Source organism: Zingiber officinale, chromosome 6B (genome assembly GCF_018446385.1).
Source record: "Zingiber officinale cultivar Zhangliang chromosome 6B, Zo_v1.1, whole genome shotgun sequence".
NCBI classification, from domain to species: domain Eukaryota; kingdom Viridiplantae; phylum Streptophyta; class Magnoliopsida; order Zingiberales; family Zingiberaceae; genus Zingiber; species Zingiber officinale.
The window spans coordinates 51,000,931-51,022,410 of NC_055996.1; the positions used below are offsets into that span (position 1 = coordinate 51,000,931).

A 21,480-nucleotide genomic window follows, 5' to 3' on the forward strand; every position below is an offset into this window, starting at 1 on the left:
TATGTGTCTTCTAATTTTTTTATCACAATAACATAATGAGTTACATGTTAATCTTTATGTGATTCGGATTTGTTCTAGTTATGTCTATGTTTCACCTTAATTCTGAATGTGATAATAGTACAAGAGATATGTGTGATTTTTGAATTAAGTTATGTTTATGTATATATATCTTCTTAATTCGTATCATGGTATCATTATAATACATAGGTGTAATTTTGGCACAGGTTTAGAGTATTGCTTATGTTCCTTCATGCTCTGTATCATGATGACATTGTATTTTAGAAGTTAAATTTTGTTTAGGGCTAACATGTTAAGAAAGTGTTTACGTTGATAACCATGTAGTATAGGTTAGTTTTGGAGTTTTTGGGTTTAATATATCATGCACTCAATCATGTTTTGACAACTTAGTATGTTAGATTAGTTCATAATTTAGGGACATCTTTGTTATGGAAGTAATGATAATATGCATGCGTGTTTTTATGTTGTAATATGTTAAGCGTAAGTAAGTGTAGGTGTGGTTCTTGCTTCTAGGCTCTATTTTGTTTATAATGTTTTATGGAAATATGTGCATATGCGTTTCATGCTTAAATGTGTTAATAGTGCTCCATAAAAATATATGCATGTATAGGTTTGGCCTCATGGTGTTGAAGAGGGTTTTATAGAAGTAATGTGCATGCTACTTACTGTTTAGAATATATACCATGTGTGCTAGGAGCTCAAGAACCGTCACTGTTAAATTTAGAATTTATTATTATATAAGTAATGTTTTAGGATATTTTAGCATATGTGTATGTATAAGAATTAAATAGAAAATTTAATGTAAGTGGATGTTGGTTGTAAGTTTATGTTATGTATGAGTTAAGTTATGAACCGGGGACGTAAGCCTGGAAGCTTACCAAATTATGTTCTGGGATGGTGGTATGATCAAGGGACTTACACCCGGTGAGCGTGCTAGAATAAATCAAGTTATGTTCTGGGATGGTGGTATGATCCGGGGACTTACGCTCGGTGAGCATGTTAAAATCAATCAAGTTATGTTATGGGATGGTGGTATGATCCAGGGACTTACGCTCGGTGAGCGCGCTAGAATAAATCAAGTTATGTTCTGGGATGGTGGTATGATCCGGGGACTTACGCCCGGTGAGCATGTTAAAATCAATCAAGTTATGTTATGGGATGGTGGTATGATCAAGGAACTTACGCCCGATGAGCATGCCAGAATAATGGGGACTCTGGTCCAAATTTCGGATCCTTACCAGTAGGGGCTCTAGTCTAAAGTTCGGACCTCTACCAACCTAGCACTAGGGTAGTTGTTTGATTAACAACTTATGTTACGGTATCACTAAGTGCAACTAAGACACCCAAATAATATGTCCAAGTTATGTCCAGGTCCATGATATGTTATGAATATGTTAGGTTCATGATATGTTATGCCCATGCTCATGTATGCCTATGTATATGCTCATGATTGAGTCTATTCTTATGTGTATGTTTATACTATGCAAGTATACTTGTGCCTATGCTTATGTACGTACTCATGTCTACGTTTGTTATATGTTCTTATGCTTATGTCAACCCCAATGCTTGTGTTCCTGTCTAGGATATGCCAATGATCAAGTTCTAAGTTACCTAGCCTATGTTTCCCTTAATACACTAGGATATAGATACTAACTAGTGCATAACATAGTTTTGAATATGCTGAGCCTCTCGACTCATAGATTTAAACATTTCCTTTTTAGACAATAGGTCAAATGGGACAGGAGGCGTTGACTAGTGAGCCAACTCGGAATACCAGCAGTACAACCCGAAGACCTTCCAGTTTAGTTTCCGCATTTAGCTATGTTTTCCTGAATCATCTATGTAATTTCATTAAACTGAGAACCCACTATGGAAGTATGGGCGAGTGACGTCTGCAGTTTATGTAATAATAATAATAATAAATTCTGGGGTGTTACAGCAAGGATGCTTTTGACTGACTAAAGGAAGCTCTAGTATCAGCACCTATCATTAGGCCCCTAGATTGGACTCTCCCATTTGAGTTAGTATGTGATGCCTCAAATTGTGCGGTGGGAGCTATCCTAGCCCAGAGAGTTGATGGAGCACCACATGCTATCTGCTACTCTTCAAAGACTCTAGATGTTGCACAGGCAAACTACACCATAATAGAAAAAGAGCTTTTATCTATTGTGCTTGCTTTGGATAAATTTATATTATATTTATTGTGTTCTTATGTGGTTATTTTTTCTGATCATGCAGTGTTGAAATTCATCCTAAAGAAACTGGATGCTAAGCCTAGGTTGATAAGATGGATGCTTCTACTTCAAGAATTCAGCGTGGAGATATGCGATAGGAGCGGGAAGAAAAACCTAGTGGCAGATCACTTGAGTAGGATCGAGAGGGATTTAGATCATACGACTATTGTTGATATTTTTCCTGATTAGCAACTCCTTCAGATGCATGATGCGTCGCTATGGTATGCAAATCTGGTTAATTTTTTAGTTGCACATGTTTTTCCCACACAATTTACAAAAGCTCAAAAGAACAAATTAAAAAGTGATGCAAAATCTTATGTGTGGGATGATCCTTAATTTTGAAAATTTTGTAGTGATTAGATCATTAGGAGATGCATTCTTGATTATGAGTTTCATTCTATACTTACTTTTTTGTCATTCATTAGCATGTGGTGGGCATTTCAGACCCCAAAGGACTGCTAGGAAGGTATTAGAGTATGGTTTATATTGGCCCACCTTGTTTCATGATGCATACATTTTTTATAAATCATGTGATAGGTGTCAGTGAAATGGAAACATAGGACTTAGGAATGAAATGCCTTGATAGTTTATATTGTTTTGTGAGATTTTTGATGTATGGAGTATCAATTTTATGGGTCTATTTCCTGCTTCTTTCAGATTTTTATACATTTTACTAGCAGTTGATTATGTTTCCAAATGGAAGGAGGTCATTCCCACTAGGACTGATGACTCTTTAGTTGTTGTTAGTTTTATCAAGTTACATATATTTTACAGGTTTGGAGTACCCGAGGTGATCATCAGTGATCAAGAGTCTCACTTTTGTAACAGGCGTATGAAAGCTTTACTAAGCAAGTATGGGGTTGCGAATAAGATTGCTACTCCTTATCACCCATCACCCTCAGACAAATGGGCAAGATAAAGTGTCAAATAGAGAAGTCAAATCTATTCTTAAAAGGACATTGGGACATGATAGGAAAGATTGGAGTAGAAGGCTTGAAGAGGCATTATGGGGTTGCCACACTGCTTATAAGACCCCTATAGGAATGTCTCCATACAGGATCGTCTATGGAAAAGCTTATCATCTACTAGTGGAGAATGAGCATAGGGCTTATTGGGCAGTAAAAGCATGTAACTTCGATGCTAGCATAGCTGGAGAGGAAAGGAAATTGCAACTTCAAGAACTTGAAGAAATTAGGTTCGAGGCATATGAGAACTCATAGATCTACAAAGAAAACACCAAGAGCTTCCATGACAAGCATATTGTAGTAAAAGAATTCTAAATTGGTGACAAAGTGCTTTTATATAGGTCTCATCTTAAACTGATAAAGGGTAAGTTAAGATCAAGATGGGAGGACCCTTTTTGTTTTACTAATATTTTTTCTTATAGAGTGATTGAGATACAGGAGTTGTCTACTGGTCAAATTTTCAAAGTGAATGGACACAGGATAAAGAAGTTTCATAAAGGAGTTAATGGACTAGTGGTGGAAGAAGTGGACAATAATGATGCTATCTACCCACTTTGAAGGGGAGTTTATTGTTGGTGCAAACTTAGGTCAAGGTTGACCTGGTTGATCTGACTCGAGTTGACCTGACTCGAGTTGTGTTTTGATGTTTGACGATGTTTGACGAGAAGAGAAGTTCTATTCTTGATGTTTGACAAGAATAGATGTTTGGGAGATTGTTGGTGCAACCGTAGGTCAAGGTTGACCTGGTTGACCTGATTCGGTGAAAAGTCCAAGTATGGAGACTTGGAACGGGAAAAGTCCAAACAGGGAGTTTGGCGCAGGGAAAAGTCCTGGTGAGTGAAGCCAGGCAGTCGGGAAATCCTGGTGAGTGAAGCCAGGTGAAAATCCTAGTGAGTGAAGCTAGGTGAAGGTGAAAGTCCTGGTGAGTGAAGCCAAGCATTCGGGAAAGTCCTGGTGAGTGAAGCCAGACATTCGGGAAAGTCCTGGTGAGTGAAGCCAGGCAAGGGAAAGTCCTGGTGAGTGAAGCCAGGCAGATTGAAAATCCTGGTGAGTGAAGCCAGGTGAAAACCCTAGTGAGTGAAGCTAGGTGAAAGTCCTGGTGAGTTAAGCTGGGTAAGGGAAAATCCAGATGGATCAAGGGTGATCGGACATCTGGTGTTGGGAAGTCCAAGTAGATCAAGGGAGTGATCGGATACTTGGTACGAAGAGGAAAGTCCAAGTGGGTCAAAGGGATTGACCGGACACTTGGTGGGGAGTCTTAGCAGGTCAAGGGAGTGACCGGATGCTAAGCAAGATGTACCAATAGGTCAAGGTTCCCCGCATATTGGTTTGCAAGGTTTGAGACTTGATTTGGGTAAAACCAAGCTCTGAATCGGTCTGCAGACCGATCCAGTGATACGAATGTGCGATCATGGTTCTGTGGGCTTACTGATCGGTCCCGGGACCGATCAGGGACACTACCACGAGGTGGGATCGGTCCGGGGACCGATCAGATTCCACACGAGAGTTGGGTAACTCTCTGTGCTGATCGGTCCCCACGACCGATCAGGAGGTTCCCTGATCGGTCTGTGGACCGATCAGGAGGTTCCCTGATCGGTCCATGGACCGATCAGAGACGGAACAGAAGCGAAGGCTAGGGAATGGATCGGTCGGTGGACCGATCCACATGGAGCCTGATCGGTCCACAGACCGATCCAGGCACTAGCCGTTGCGACGCAACGGCTAGATTTCTTCTGTGTTTCTTCGCTTTCTTCGCAGGTTATAAAAGGAGGGCTGCTGCTGCGAGCCTCCTCCCCTTTTTTCCTTCTTCCTGTCCCTAAGTGCTGCTGTGCTTGAGCTTTGTTGAGCTCCTCCAAAGCTTCGCGTGAGCTTCCGGCTGGATCATCTGCTGTTGTAGGCGCTTGGAGCTGTTGCTTCTTCCAGTCGACGAGAAGGCAAGATTGTTTTTACACTTGTATTGTCTTCTGCTTTCTTGTATTTCTTGTACATTCATCTTGCTGTTGCAAGAGTATTGTGGCGAGGTTTCTCCACCCATAAGGAGTTATTTTTAGCCAGTTTTCCGGGGGTTCATCCACCGACGGATTGACTGGACTCGTCCACCTTACGGACACGCCGAGGAGTAGGAGCCCTAATCTCCGAACCTCGTTACATCGGTTTGTTTGAGGTTTGTCGTCTTTTCCTTCGTTTCTACGTGTTATTTTCCGCTGCGCTAACCTAGTTTGTAGAAACGCGACGATTTGGTGTCGGCTATTCACACCCCCCTCTCTAGCCTCCGTACGAAGGATCCTAACTAGTGGTATCAGAGCAAGGTTGCTCTTCGTCGGATTAACACCCGGAGGAGCACAAGCTAGAGAATGGATCGACTCGGAGAAGACATCACGTTTCCACCCTTCTACGAGTGCTACGACTTCGCGTATTGGAAGGTAAGAATGAGGTATTTTCTTATGACTAACCTTGAAAATTGGAGTTGTGTTCAATTAGGTTTCAAGCCTCCTATGGACGAGAAAGGAGAAACCCTAGAGAAGAAGGAGTGGACCAAGGAGCAAATCCACCAATCAACCATCAATGATGAGGTAACGAAAATCATTGAATTCTCTTTACCTAATGATGTTTTGTGTAGGATAGGTGGATATAACGATGCCAAGGAGTTGTGGAATAACTTGGCAAAGTTCCATGAGGAGAACTCCACTTCAAGTCATGAAGAGGAGTCAAGTGAGCCAAGGAGTTCACATCATGGAGGAATGGATTTAGAAGTTGAGGGCCACTCAACATCTAAAGAAGAAGAGGAGAGTTCTTCTTCAAGTTCGGAGCAAGAAGAAGAAGCTTCTACCTCCGGAAGGGATGAAGGAGAGAGCGTTCATCCATCCTCAAACCTAGGTAACTCAAGCATTTTAATTTCTAGCAAATTACACAAAATGTGCTTTGAGTGTAGGGAATTTGGGCACTACAAGAGTAAGTGTCCAAAGAGGGTTAGGAAGACTCCACCGGCGCCAAAGGTCAAGAAAGCCGGAGTCCCGATACGCAAAGGCAAAGAGCACGTGGTGTGCTTTCAATGCAAGCGAAGGGGACATTATCGGAGTCAATGTCCGAGGGGGAGGCAATCTCACAAGGACAAGAGACCGAGCACGTCGATAGGGGGAGCTAAGGCAAACCCTAAGGTAACATTTAAGGCACATTCTTGCAATAATAATAAGACTCATGCTAGTAGTTTTATTGTAATTGTCAAGAATGATAAGCATGATAATCTTAGGAATCAATATATGTGCTTAGGAGCCAAACATGTAAGCCTAGATAAGGATAACACTAGGAAAGCCAACCCTAGAATTAACTCATCTAAGGCTAAGGAAAACCTAGGTAGGAATCCCAAATCAACTAGACATATGCCTAGGAATGCCTCAAAGAACAATGACAAATTAAAACTTGAGGTATTAGAGAAGGAGAATCAAGTCTTGAGGTCAAGACTTGATACTTTAGAAAAGACTCTTAAGAAATTGGAGAAGTCATCTCTAGGGTTTAAGGGTCAAAAACCAATGTCCAAGGACAAGAAAGGTTTGGGTCACAAACCTAAGTCCCAAGTGGTCAAGCCCACTTATCATAATGTTCCATTCGATTATGGAACAAAATCTAGGGCTAGGAAGACCATCACCAAGGTCACAAAGGGAGTCAACCCTAGAGTTGATCTTGATGAGTCCCAAATGACCAAGGCTTTAAAGCCTAAGAGGGTCATTAGGAGGGTTGCTAGGGAAGTTATCCCTAGTGAATATTTAGTGAACCCAATGAGCTCAAATAGGTATTGGGTTCCTAGGAGCATCTTCTCTACCCCATAGATGGGTTAGAGAGTGTCAACTCCGATTAGAAGGGTAGTTAACCCAACTTTGAGGAAATTGACACTCAAGGAGCATTTTCAAGGTTTTTGGGAACCTTTGAAAATGAAATGGAACAATCATTAATATTTACTCCTTGGAAGAGTAAAATGTGCCATCATGGAAAATGATGATGTTAATTTCAATTGGCACAATTTGGGAAAATCTAGAGAACTCTTGAGGAAAAATGAAACATGCCAAGATTTGAGGATAAATTTGATCTTTAAGTGGCATGAATGAATCTAGAGTTCAAGAAGTGTCAAAATTAGGATTTTGGCATATTAGGGCAATCAAGGGTTAAAGCTTAAGTATTAGCTAAGGCTAAGGATACTTAGATAGGTAATCTAGGTATGTCTTATTCATGCTAAATCTTGCCATAATTGTTTGCCCTCACATGTCATGACATCATATTTAAGTTTATCTTTTGAAATGTCATGATAATGCTTAGGTTAGTTTTATGTCATGTTTATTTAAGTTTCAAACTTTATGCCATGACATCATGACATTGGCACATGCTTCTATTTATGATATTATTTCATGCCATGTCATCATCTCTTGCATTAATGATCAATTTAAATTGATTTAAGGATAGAAACACAATTTGATATTGAGATCAAATTGATGTTTAGAAAATGCATGAGAATCTAGCCTAAAATAACCTAAACCCATATCTCACATCAAAATTGACTTGGATGTGTTTGATACACCTTAGATGTGTGTGAGATATTAGGATCATGAGTTAGGATCAAGGTGCATAGTTCTTGTACCTAGATGAGACTAATTCAAGAAGGGGGATCATAGGGAAAACTTATGTACAAGTCATGTACATTTAGTCCTAAGATTATGGTCCTAAATTAAAAGGTTTAAAATAATTTTGAAATTGATTTGAAAAACCTTGATGAAGCTTTTCTAGTGATAGCATTCATCATTGAACAAAGTGATACAAAGTTTTTGAAACTTTGAGCTATTTCAAAACTTTTCAAATTTTGTATCAAGATTTGAAAATGAAAATTATTTTCATAGAAAACTATTTTTCCTTGATAGTATATGTTATGAGGAATATATCCTCAAAATTTTATAATTTTTGGAATTTTCTGGAATTTGTTGTGAGTTTCTGAATTTCGGGAGAAGGAAATCAGAACTCGAGTCTGTCCAAGGCTGGATCGGTCACTGGACTGATCCAGGGAAGGCTGGATCGGTCTGGGGACCGATCCAGAGGGGTCCTGATCGGTCCGGTGACCGATCAGGCGTGCTGATTTTGCTGAATTTCGACTGTGGTCTGAAATTTCAGTTGTGGGAGTTGAGTTTCGGGTTTCTAAAGGTTTGAAACTCTCCAAGACATTGTTGGTGCAATGGTCAAGGGGGAGTTGACCTTTAGGGGGAGTCTTAACTAATTTTCAAGGGGGAGTTGACTTTTAGGGGGAGTTTTTTTTACTCCTTAAGACTTTTGAGGATTAGTGATATGGGATTGTCACTAAGTTGAGTGTTGAGTTTAGTATCAAGGGGGAAATTAAGGGTTTCAATGAAAGATATGGGACTTTCATTAGGAAGAAACTCTTGACCTTGATTCCCTCTTTTTGATGTGTGTCAAAAAGGGGGAGAGATGTCCCAAGGGGGAGAGTGTAGGTTTTGGAAGAATGTTCAAGGAAGAACATTGGAAAACCTAAGTTAGGTTATCGGGTTAACCTAACTTGATTTTGGATTTTGTCAAACATCAAAAAGGGGGAGATTGTTGGTGCAAACTTAGGTCAATGTTGACCTGGTTGACCTGACTCGAGTTGACCTGACTCGAGTTGTGTTTTGATGTTTGACGATGTTTGACGAGAAGAGAAGTTCTATTCTTGATGTTTGATAAGAATAGATGTTTGGGAGATTGTTGGTGCAACCATAGGTCAAGATTGACCTGGTTGACCTGATTCGGTGAAAAGTCCAAGTATGAAGACTTGGCACGGGAAAAGTCCAAACAGGGAGTTTGGCGCAGGGAAAAGTCCTGGTGAGTGAAGCCAGGCAGTCGGGAAATCCTGGTGAGTGAAGCCAGGTGAAAATCCTAGTGAGTGAAGCTAGGTGAAGGTGAAAGTCCTGGTGAGTGAAGCCAGGCATTCGGGAAAGTCCTGGTGAGTGAAGCCAGGCATTCGGGAAAGTCCTGGTGAGTGAAGCCAGGCGGATTGGAAATCCTGGTGAGTGAAGCCACGTGAAAACCCTAGTGAGTGAAGTTAGGTGAAAGTCCTGGTGAGTTAAGCCGGGCAAGGAAAAATCCAGATGGATCAAGGGTGATCGGACATCTGGTGTTGGGAAGTCCAAGTAGATCAAGGGAGTGATCGGATACTTGGCACGAAGAGGAAAGTCCAAGTGGGTCAAAGGGATTGACCGGACACTTGGTGGGGAGTCTTAACAGGTCAAGAGAGTGACCGGATGCTAAGCATGATGTACCAATAGGTCAAGGTTGACCGGATATTGGTTTGGAAGGTTTGGGACTTGGTTTGGGTAAAAACCAAGCTCTGGATCGGTCTGCAGACCGATCCAGCGATATGAGATGACAAACAGAAGGCACGCATCGATTCTGTGAGCTTACTGATCGATCTGGGGACCGATCAGCATGGAGCCTGATCGGTCTGCAAGACCGATCAGGCGATATCCTGATCGGTCTGCCGACCGATCAGGTGACGATCTTGAGGAGTGCGAGGAACCGCACTCAATAAGCCCTGACCGATCAGAGGACGATCAGTAGCTAGCGAAGTCCGGGAGAAAGCGCTGATCGATCTGTGGACCGATCAGGCACACTCCTGATCGGTCTGTGGACCGATCAGGGCACTAGCCGTTGCGACGCAACGGCTAGATTTCTTCTGTGCTTCTTTCTTCGCAGGTTATAAAAGGAGGGCTGCTGCTGCGAGCCATCCTTTTTCTTCTTCCTGTCCCTAAGTGCTGCTGTGCTTGAGCTTTGTTGAGCTCCTCCAAAGCTTCGCGTGAGCTTCCGGCTGGATCATCTGCTGTTGTAGGCGCTTGGAGCTGTTGCTTCTTCCAGTCGACGAGAAGGCAAGATTGTTTTTACACTTGTATTGTCTTCTGCTTTCTTGTATTTCTTGTACATTCATCTTGCTGTTGCAAGAGTATTGTGGCGAGGTTTCTCCACCCATAAGGAGTTATTTTTAGCCGGTTTTCTGGGGGCTCATCCACCGACGGATTGACTGGACTCGTCCCTAATCTCCGAACCTCGTTACATCAGTTTGTTTGAGGTTTGTCTTCTTTTCCTTCGTTTCTACGTGTTATTTTCCGCTGCGCTAACCTAGTTCGTAGAAACGCGACGATTTGGTGTCGGCTATTCACACCCCCCTCTCTAGCCTCCGTACGAAGGATCCTAACATTTATTCCATCTCATACTTACTTTTCATTTGTAGATATCTATACCTTTACTTTGTTGCATGAATAATTCCTTTGTTTACATTTGCAATCTTTTTTCTTTCACATAGAATGAATTCAGATGTTGAAAAATAAATTCATCATTGTAAATATCATTCCTTTATGCTTGGTTATTTTAATTTTGCAAATAATTTTTTTGGTTTTTCAGAATAAAATGTAACCCTTGGCATTTCTATATATCATCTTAGAGAATTCTGAAAGTTAGTTAAATTTGGTTGTTAAGTTTGACATTTATTGTCATGAATGGAATCTTGAATTGCATGAAGTTACTGCTTAGTGATGGATTCTTGATTGATGAATTGAGATGATAATTTGAATACATATTGAGGATTTAGCTTATCTATGTGATGAACTTGTGTGATTGTTACTTTAGAACTTGCTTAGATTTTTTTTTTTTTTTCAAAACCACCATGAATCATGCTTATGAAGGTTGTTCCACATGTTTCTAATCTTCTTGTTAATCATCATATTATTTTATCTTCTCTCATTTCTTAATCTTTTGGATGTGGATACTTTGAATATTATATGATGAATGATTTGGCTAAGATGGACAAAGATTTAAGTGTAGGGAAAGATGTTGCATAATTTGGAAATTGTGAAAATTTTGGAAGGATTCATGGAGCTTGATACATTATCTTTGTGTTTGAGTTGCTTAATTAAATTTCGGAGCTAAAAGTATTGATGCATTTTGAGCACTTCGATTTTCTTGCTCAAGTTTGATTTTTTGAGTTATGTACCAAGATTTTATGTTGAGTAGATAAGATTTTTGTAGACAAATGAAGGCTTCTTGGATAAATATTTGAAGTTAGAAAAGGGAAATGGAAGAATTGTATATTGAGCAATTTTATGTAATGAAGTTGCTACCGGAATTGTTTCTAGGAGTATTGTACTCTAACTTTCAACATAATGCAGTAGCAAGGAATGTAAATTAAATGGAGTTAACACCAAGAATGAGCATAAACAATAATGAGCAAACTCTAGTGCTGGATTTTAATGTTCAGAATGATTTTGGGCATTGCAGAGGCTAGATTGTAATTCTCTCATTAACAATTATTGAAGATGAAGTTGTGAGTTTCAAAAGGACAAGTGAGTGTGATTTTTCAAAAGAAGTACAAAAAAGGAAGAAAAGAATGGTGTAGAAGTATTGTGTTGTATCAAGTGCAGTAACAAACCAACATATATCAATATCTCATAAATCAGTGAGATAGAAGAGTCATACTCTTGCATCATCTATAACAAATGGCGTTTCATCTCTTTCTATGACTCACCAAAGTGGATGACACTACAAGGTCACTTCTAAAACTATTTTGCTGCTGAAATGCAGACACAGTGTGCTGTTAGAAGTGCTGTAACCTGATCAAGTAGTTTTTGAAATGTTGGAAGCTATACCTACTTGATCTTCTGATCTGAGACTAATGGAGTTCAAGTACATTGATGGAATACTTATATGCAAGTGAAGTTACAATATTTCGAAAGGGTTAAGTTGGTAGAAAAAAAAGAAATAAAGCAGGGAGTGTTTTGTGTCAAGTTAGCTGAAATTTTCTAATTTGTGTGCACTAGTTGTTTGTCCAGGATGGACAAATCCTAAGAGTGTGTGTGTGTTTGGGGGGGGGGGGGGGGGGGCCTTGTAGTAACTGTCTAACTCAAGTTTTGATGAATGACAAGTAAGTTGAGTTAGGTTTTGTTGTGATCAAACCACTTGATTAAGTGTGCAAGAGAAGTCCAGATAGGTCAACGGGTTGACTAGATATCTGGTAGAAATCTAGCTAGGTCAATGTGCCTACCGGATACGAAGTCCAAATAAGTTGACGGGATGACTAGATATCTGGAGAGAAGTCCAACTAGGTCAACGGGCTGATCAGATAGTTAGCATGAAGTCTAGACAAGTCGACGGGCTGACCGGATGTCTGGCAAATCGGTAAGTTAAGGTAAGTAACTAGAGGAGAGTGACCTTGTGAGAACGCGCCCCGATTGAGGGACAGTAGGTGTCGGTCCAGTTTAGGTCCATTTGAGATCCCTAAATTGAGACCTTGACTAGTTCCTGGTCCTGTGAGGACAGGAACTAATTACTACTCTTTATTATTAATTATTATTATCCTTGTGTTGCAGATTATTTGGACTAACATTATTTTACAGGACAAATGAGAAAATTTACCTTCGGATGAACAGTGTCTGAAGGTGCCTTCAAGTAATGAAGGCGCCTTCGTACTGTTCATAGAAGGCTCCTTCTATGGCTAGGGAAGGCGTCTTCCACAGAATAAATTTTGGACGTAGTCTCGGATAAGTGCTGGGCTGCTTAGGATCAAATTTACCAGGTTGAAGGCACCTTCAACAGCTATGGAAGGTGCCTTCCAAGTCCTATTTAAGGCAGTCTCAAGAAGGCTTTGAAAGAACATGGATATACGAGCTACTACACATCCATTTGAGCTTCTGATTACTCCAGGCTTTTGCTACGTCTCTGCTGCAAAGCTACTACATCCGATGACTATTCTGAGGACTTCCGATCGTGGCCGGTAGACTGACAACGACACACGAGTGCTCCTATTTCGATCCTTAAGTGTTGGTAATGAATTTTGTTTGTGTACTTAATTTCTGCAAAAGGACAAGTGTAGTGTGTCGCACTTGTTCTAATCTTTTTTTGTACTCGATCCCTTCTTTTGGAGGTACCGAAAGAAGTTTTTAGTGGATTACTCATCGGTAGGTCCACATGACCTGGGTCTTGGAGTAGGAGTCACCGAAGGCTCCGAACCAAGGAAACTGACTATGTTTTTTTGTAATTTTTTATTTACTTTCCGCTGCGTTCGCACTCGTGATTTCAAAAATGAGAAAACAAGTTTTTAAAAACCACGTGATTCACCCCCCTCTCACGTGCGTATCAATCCAACAAGTAATATCAGAGCAGGTTTTGCTCTGAATTGGTGTAACTACCAATCAAGCCGGGGGAAAATATTTTCAGTTTTTTTTTCTATCTGAATTGGTAAAACTTTACCTATTCAGATAATTTTTTTCGCCCATTTGGTTTGAACTCGAAGTTGGTGCAACACCTCTTGAGTTCTTTTATTTTTTTTTATATCTCAAACATTTCTAATCCAAGATCAAGTCTTGGGACCTCCTTTCTCTTTTTCTCTTTGTGTGTAAGATTCATGGCTCAAAATGAGGAATACAGCACCGCCCTCCCTCCTCTCTTCAACGGTGACGACTTCTCATACTAGAAGAAGTGGATGGAGGTATACTTAAAGACTAACTTTGACTAGTGGTTCAGCATCACTAGAAGCTACAAGGCTCCTGTCGACAATGTCGGAATTCCAATAGACCTGGAATATTGGAATCCGAAAATGAAGAAGAAGGCTCAGATCGACTTCAAGGATGTCAACACAATTAGTGCAGGCTAATGAAGGAAGAACTGAATCGCATCAGCTCACATGAAAATGTGAAGGAGCTGTGGGATAAACTCATAGAATTATACGAGGGAACCAATGATGCAAAGGTAACAAAAAGGGACCTTTATTTGAATAAATTATTTAACATAAAATGCAGGAAGGAGAATCTGTGAGTCAACTACATGTAAGGATAAAAGATATCCTAAATGGCCTTCATACAATCGGCCATCAAATGGAGAATCGAGACTTAATAAGGTATGCGCTAAACGTGTTTCCTTGAAATGCACTGTGGCCATCCATCATGGATGCTTATAAGATTTCGAGGAACTTGTCTAAATTAAAATTAGATAAATTGTTTTGTGAATTAGAGCTACATGAACAGACTAACGCTAGAACCGGGAAAGGTATTGCTCTTATTGTAGGAACATCAAAAGAGAAGACCAGCACCAAACTAGAATCAAAAGTTGAGATTGACCAAGACTCAGATGATGAAGAACACCTGGTGAACTTGATAAGAAAAATGTTCATCAGGAGAAAGAAGAATTTCTCAAAAAGGAACCTGTAGAAGATCAACTCATCATCAAATAACAACAAAATGAACGTCACATGTTTCGGGTGCAACAAAAAGGGACATTACAAGAACGACTGTCTGAATTTGAAGAAAAAGAAGGCCCTTAAAGCAATGTGGGATGAATCATCTAGAGATGAATTAGATAGCGGAGAACCGAAGCACACCAACTACCTCACGCTGATGGCTTACAAATCAGAATCAGAGAACGAATCGAAAGATGGGTCCGAACCCGAATCGAGCCACGAGTCCGTACTCATTTTTGAAGGTTCCGATGAAGTATACTCTACTTTAAGCAAAAGATTTTTTTAAAAAAATTATTGCATATTTAAATAAAAAACTAACTAACTCTGAAAATTACATAAACAAACTAATAAAAGAAAATAACAAACTTAATGAATAATTAAAATCAAGTTCAACAACTGAACCAATTCAAGTTGAAATCTCAACTCAAGTTGCAAAACTTGAGGAGGATAATTTCAGATTGAAAAATGAAATAATTGAAGTAAAAGATTTACTACAAAAATTCACAACTAGATCCAAGTATCTCGACATGATATTTGGATCATAAAGAGCTGTGTACAACAAGTCCGGACTCAGATACAAGTCTAGCTCAACTAACAAAACCTTTATATCCTTAGTTAATCAAAATAAGACCTAAACTAAAGCTTGGGTTCCAAAAGCGTGCCTAACCAAGCATGTAGGAATTAACCAATATTATGTACCTAAGAATGAAATCCATTATATAAAATCAAATCCAACTAAAGCCTTAAATTCAAACCAAAATAAATCTTCAAAACTAAATTCTAAACTTAAAAACAAAATAAAATCAAACCTAAATCCAGAAGATAAAATAAAATAAAATAAAATAAAATAAATCAAATTACCATCAAGTCCACTATAATTATAAAAGTAATTGACACAAACCTAAAACTTAAAAATCAAACTCAATAATTCAAGGGGCGACTCAAAATTAGTTGACACCTCCAAAATAATAACTTACCCAGCTGGGTAATTAGGACTAGTTACAATAGAGACAACAATTTAACTTAACAAATGTACTGGTGAAGTTTTAGATGATAGTAGGTTAGAGAAACTCTATCTATGCATGTCTAGGAAGATATGACTTAGACCTAGTGTATTTGACTAAGTAGAACTAACTGAAGCTACCCCGTATGAATCCTAACTAGTTAGACCAAGATTTTATACTAAGTTCAGTGGATGAGACTATTTGAAAAACCTTAAAGGCATGACTACTCTAATGATGTCTAGGTGACTCACCATAATCCAGAAGTTTATCTAAAGAATGTATGTTTGTTGAACTCAAAACTAAAGCTGAATCTAACATAAAGTTAAACCAAATCTTGAAATTAAACTTAGCCTATCTCACAAAATTATAGGATTCTCTAATTGAAAACGTAGATCGGGTGAGATGACTAAGGACCTAAAATCAAAAGTTAAACTTAAACTTTAAATTAAACCCAAAATGGAAAAATTTAAATTAAACCTATTTTTTTTTAAAAAAAATTTAACTTATACATAAAATCAAAAATTAAACTTAACCTTAAATCAAAAATTAAAATTATACTAAAATTAAACTTAAAATTAAAAATTAAGATTAAACCTAAAATTAGTAATTAAACTTAAAATTAAAAATTAAAATTAAACTTAAATTTAAAATGTTGGGAATTTCAGACCGCAAAAACCGCTTTTTCGCGTTGCGGAAACCCCGAACCCCAAGCCACCGGATCCGTGCGAAGTAAAATAAAACAAAAATTTTACGAGTACGAGTTTCTTACATCTAGATCTACACTAGGAGAAGGAAGTTACCTTCGATGCGACGCTATTCGCAATCCCCCTCGTCCAACGGTTCACTCGATCTCGAGATCGTCAAGCGTACGATCCTCTAGAAGTATCCACACGAACAAACTAGGTGGAGAGGCCAAACAAAAGGTGTGCTAGCACCTATTAAGTGTTCGGCCAAGGAGGAGGAGAGGGAGAAGAGAATGAGAGCAAGAGGAAGAAGATGGAATAAAATGCCTTGAATGAAAAATGAATTCCATTCATCACAATAAGTGGCCGACCACTATTGTAACATCCTCTCATTTAATGTGGCCATTAAAATGAGGAGGAGATTTGTAACCTCCATGAGGTGGCACACACATGTTCTAAACATGATGATGTGTAACACCATTATTGGCCACTTAATGCCAACTCACAAATGATGTGGCATAAAGTCAAGCCAAACTTGACTTTTCCTCTTCCTCTCAAGTCAAGTCAAACTTGACATTATAACTCCCATGGTTGATCTAATCCAACCATTTGATTCAAGCCAATTTAATATAATGAATCTAATTCATTTAATTAAATTGATTCAATGAGTCATAATCTAAATTAGACTCATTGAACACATGAATCAACTTGAGTCCAACTCAATTAGTACAATTAGGATTACTCTTAATCTAATTTGATTCATCACATGAATCTAACCCTCTTGGTTCATCATATGAACTTAATCTCCATCTAATTGTCCTTTGTGTATGACCCTATAGGTTCTTATAACGTTGGCAATGCTCCTAAACCCATTTAGAAGCATAAGTAATGAGCGGTATCTAGCAACACATCATTACTACCCAAGTTATAAGAATGTTGAGATCCTCATCACCTTGTGACTACTAATTGTGACTCCTCACAATATATGACAAGTGTCCGTCTATCATAGACATCTAGATTGATCAATGTGAGGCATATACCGTGTCATCCTCTAATCAATCTAAATCTTGAACTCCAAGTAGACTCACTCAATCAAATGAGCTCAATATCTCATATTGACTCATTTGGGCATGGTCATGCACTTCGTAGTCTCACTCTATCAAGAATATCGATGTCGCTTCCGTCATATAGGAGGGATAGATCCATCTACATCACTCACATCCCTCTGCATAATTCGTTACATACCCAGTAATCGCCTTTATAGTCCACCCAGTTACGGGTGACGTTTGACGAAGCCAAAGTACGTAACTCCTTATGTAGGGATCCATGGTGACTTCAAGTCCAAGGACTAGTAGTCATACTAATAGCCACATGAGAAAGTATATGACAATCATATAACGATCCATGATACTTTCTCATGGCGGGTCATTCAGTATACATTCTCCAATGCATACCCATGTGTCAACTTGATATCTCTATATCCATGACTTGTGAGATCAAGTCATCGAGTTGACCTACATGCTAGTCTCATCGTATTAACATTGTCCCTGAATGTTAATACTCGACTAGGAATGATTAAGAGTAGTGTTCCCTATATCATCTCACTATCGGTTCAACTAACCGATTGATATAGGTAAGAACCCTCTACTCAAGGACGCTATTATACTTAGTTTATTTGACACCAATACAAGTAAGCATAATAACCAAAACAAATGTCTTTATTAATATACAAGAATATGATACAATGAGTCCATACAACAATCATCAAATGATTGGTTCTAGGGCTCTAACTAACAATCTGCCACTAGCACTAGTGCCAATCAGTGTAGGCTCTAAGCCCCAATGACCTAGTGTGACCATCATGCTTCCTCTGTGCCAAAGTCTTGGTCAAGGGATCTGCGATGTTAGCCTCTGTAGGTACTCTGCAAATCTTCACATCTCCTCTCTCGATAATCTCTCGAATGAGATAGAAGCGTCGTAGTATGTGTTTGGTCCACTGGTGTGAGCGAGGTTCTTTAGCCTGTGCTATAGCTCCATTGTTGTCACAATAGGGCCAGCGATACTAGGAACCACCCCAAGTTCAGTGATGAACTTGCGGATCCAAACTGCCTCCTTTGTTGCCTCAGATGCAGCAATGTACTCGGCCTCTGTTGTAGAATCAGCGACTGTGTCCTGCTTCGAACTCTTCCAACTCATAACACCACCATTTATGCAAAACACAAACCCTGACTGTGATCGATAATCATCCTGGTCGGTCTGGAAGCTAGCATCACTGTAACCCTTTACAGCAAGCTCGTCATCGCCTCCATATATCAAGAAATATTCTTTAGTCCTTCTTAAGTACTTAAGAATATTCTTGACCGCTATCCAGTGACTTTCACCTGGATCTGACTGGTATCGGCTCGTCATGCTCAAAGCATATGAGACATCAGGTCGAGTACATAGCATGACATACATGATAGATCCTATCGCTGAGGCATAAGGGATCTGATCCATGCGGTCTCTCTCCTCTCTAGAAGAGGAACCTTGAGTCTTCAAAAGACTCACGCCATGTGACATCGGCAGAAATCCCTTCTTGGAGTTCTGCATGGCAAACCGTAGGAGTACCTTGTCAATATATGTACTCTGACTTAGGCCAAGCAATCTCTTAGATCTATCTCTATAGATCTGAATGCCTAGAATGTGAGATGCTTCACCTAAGTCCTTCATTGAGAAACAACTCCCTAGCCAGGTCTTGACAGACTGAAACAAAGGGATGTCTTTCCCAATGAGTAGTATGTCATCCACATAGAATATAAGGAAGACAACTATGCCCCCTACAACCTTCTTGTAGACACAAGGTTCATCTTCATTCTTGATGAAACCAAACTGTTTGATCGCATCATCGAATCGAAGATTCCAGCTTCGAGAAGCTTGCTTTAGTCCATAAATGGACTATGCAGCTTGCATACTCTGCTAGTATGTTGTGGATCTACAAAACCCTCAGGTTGTGTCATGTACACATCCTCGAGCAGGTTTTCATTCAGAAACGCGGTTTTGATATCCATCTGCCATATCTTATAGTCATGGTATGCTGCAATAGCAAGCATGATCCGAATGGACTTAAACATCGCTACTGGAGAAAAGGTTTCATCATAGTCAATACCATGAATCTGCTTGAAACCTTTCGCTACCAAGCGACCATTATAGATAAGTCCATCCAAGTCAGTCTTTCTCTTAAAGACCCACTTACACCCAATGGGTTTTACCCCTTCAGGTGGATCAACCAAAGTCCATAATTGGTTGGTGTACATGGATTCCATTTCAGATCTCATGGCCTCTAGCCATTTCTCAGAATCTGGTCTCATCACAGCTTCCTGATAGGTAGTAGGCTCATCCTCTATGAGCACAACGTCATCATGGTCAGACAAGAGAAATGAGTATCTCTCAGGCTGACGACGTACCCTATCAGACCTGCGAAGAGGTATGTCTACGTGAACTGGTTGTTGTTCCTCAACTGCTTGTGGAACAACATCATCCACAACACTTTGTGGTTCCAGTTCAACTTCCATCGAGGCTTCAGTGCTATGGTCCGCATCTTGAACTTCTTCAAGATCGAATGTACTCCCACTAGTTTTTCTAGAAACAAAGTCCCTTTCTAGAAAGACCCCAGTCTTTGCCACAACTACCTTGTGCTGACTGGGAATGTAGAAGTAATATCCCTTAGTTTCCTTGAGATATCCAATAAAGTAACACTTGTCGGATTTGGGTCCCAATTTGTCTGAGACTTGACGTCTAACGTAAGCCTCACAACCCCAAATCCTCATAAAAGATACCTGGGCATCTCTCCCAGTCCATATCCTATATGTGTTAGGATCCTTCGTACGGCTAGAGAGGGGGGTGTGAATAGCCGACCCCAAATCTTTGCTCGTTTCTTTCTAAAAATTAGGTTAGCAGCGGAAATAACAACGTAGAAAGAAAACAGGAGAAGAAATCAAACCTCAACGCAAGGATGTAACGAGGTTCGGAGATTAGGGCTCCTACTCCTCGGCGTGTCCGTAAGGTGGACGAGACCAGTCAATCCGTCGGTGGATGAGTCCCCGGAGAACCGGCTAATACAATATACTCCTTGTGGGTGGAGAAACCTCGCCACAAACGTTTGCAACAGCGAACAAAGAGTACAAGTACAAAGAATAAGCAAGAAATACAATAAGAATACACAAGCACTCTACCAATCTTGCTTTCTCGTCGACTGGAGTCCGGATGAAGCAGAGCTTCAAAAACTCTAACAGCAGCAGCTGCGAAGCTTTCGGAAGGAACTCAACAGAGCTCTTATCGCAGCCCACAAATCTTCAGCAGAAGAGAAGAAAGAAGGAAGTTCTCATGCAGCAGCACCCCTGCGAAGAAGACAATGAAGAAACTAGCCGTTGCGTCGCAACAGCTAGAACCCTGATCGGTCTACGGACCGATCAGGCCTATCTTGATCGGTCCCCCGATCGGTTAGTCAGAACCTTACATGCGTACTACGATCGATGCGTGGACCGATCAGGCTACTGGATCGGTCCATGACCGATCCCAACTCTGTCGCGACATCGTCTCGATCGGTCCCGGACCGATCAGGACATCTTTGATCGATGCGTGGACCGATCAGCCTCTTTCGCCTCTGTTGCGCGATCGGTCACGGACCGATCGATGCCAACAGAGTTTCGATATCGATCGGTCACCGCACCGATCGAAGCAAACAAGTATCCGGATCGGTGCGGTGACCGATCCGTAGCTATTTTGCCCAAACCAAGTTCCAAGACTTCCAAATCAATATCCGGTCAACCTTGACCTATTGGTACTTCATCCCAAGCATCCGGTCACTCCCTTGACCTGTTAGAACTCCCTGCCAAGTGTCCGGTCAATCCCTTTGACCTACTTGGACTTTCCTCAACACCAGATGTCCGATCATCCCTGATCCATCTGGATTTTCCCTTGCCTGGCTTCACTCACCCAGACTTTCACCTGGCTTCACTCACCAGGATTTCCACACTGCCTAACATCCCAGTTAGGACTTTCCCACTGCCTGGCTTCACTCACCAGGACTTTCCACACTGCCTAACATCCCAGTTAGGACTTTCTCATTCACCTAGCTTCACTCACTAGGATTTTCACCTGGCTTCACTCACCAGGATTTTCCCGAATGCCTGGCTTCACTCACCAGGACTTTCACCTTCACCTAGCTTCACTCACTAGGATTTTTCCCCGTGCCAAACTCCCTGTTTGGACTTTCCCCGTGCCAAGTCTCCATACTTGGACTTTTCCAGTGCCAAGTCTCCATACTTGGACTTTTCGCGTGCC

At 40.3% G+C, this 21,480-nt stretch overlaps 1 protein-coding gene across 1 annotated transcript; it reads left to right on the forward strand.

Moving 5' to 3' along the window:
• The first annotated feature begins 3,106 nt into the window (after nt 1-3,106).
• LOC121990967 lies at nt 3,107-3,472 on the forward strand. The gene has a single exon (XM_042545007.1). It carries the CDS (start codon nt 3,107-3,109, stop codon nt 3,470-3,472), a length of 366 nt encoding a protein of 121 aa, XP_042400941.1.
• Nucleotides 3,473-21,480: the final 18,008 nt, after the last annotated feature.

Coding starts and splice junctions, on each gene's coding strand:
- LOC121990967 (XM_042545007.1), top strand. CDS start 3,107: ATGGGGTTGCGAATAAGATTGCTACTCCTTATCACCCATCACCCTCAG.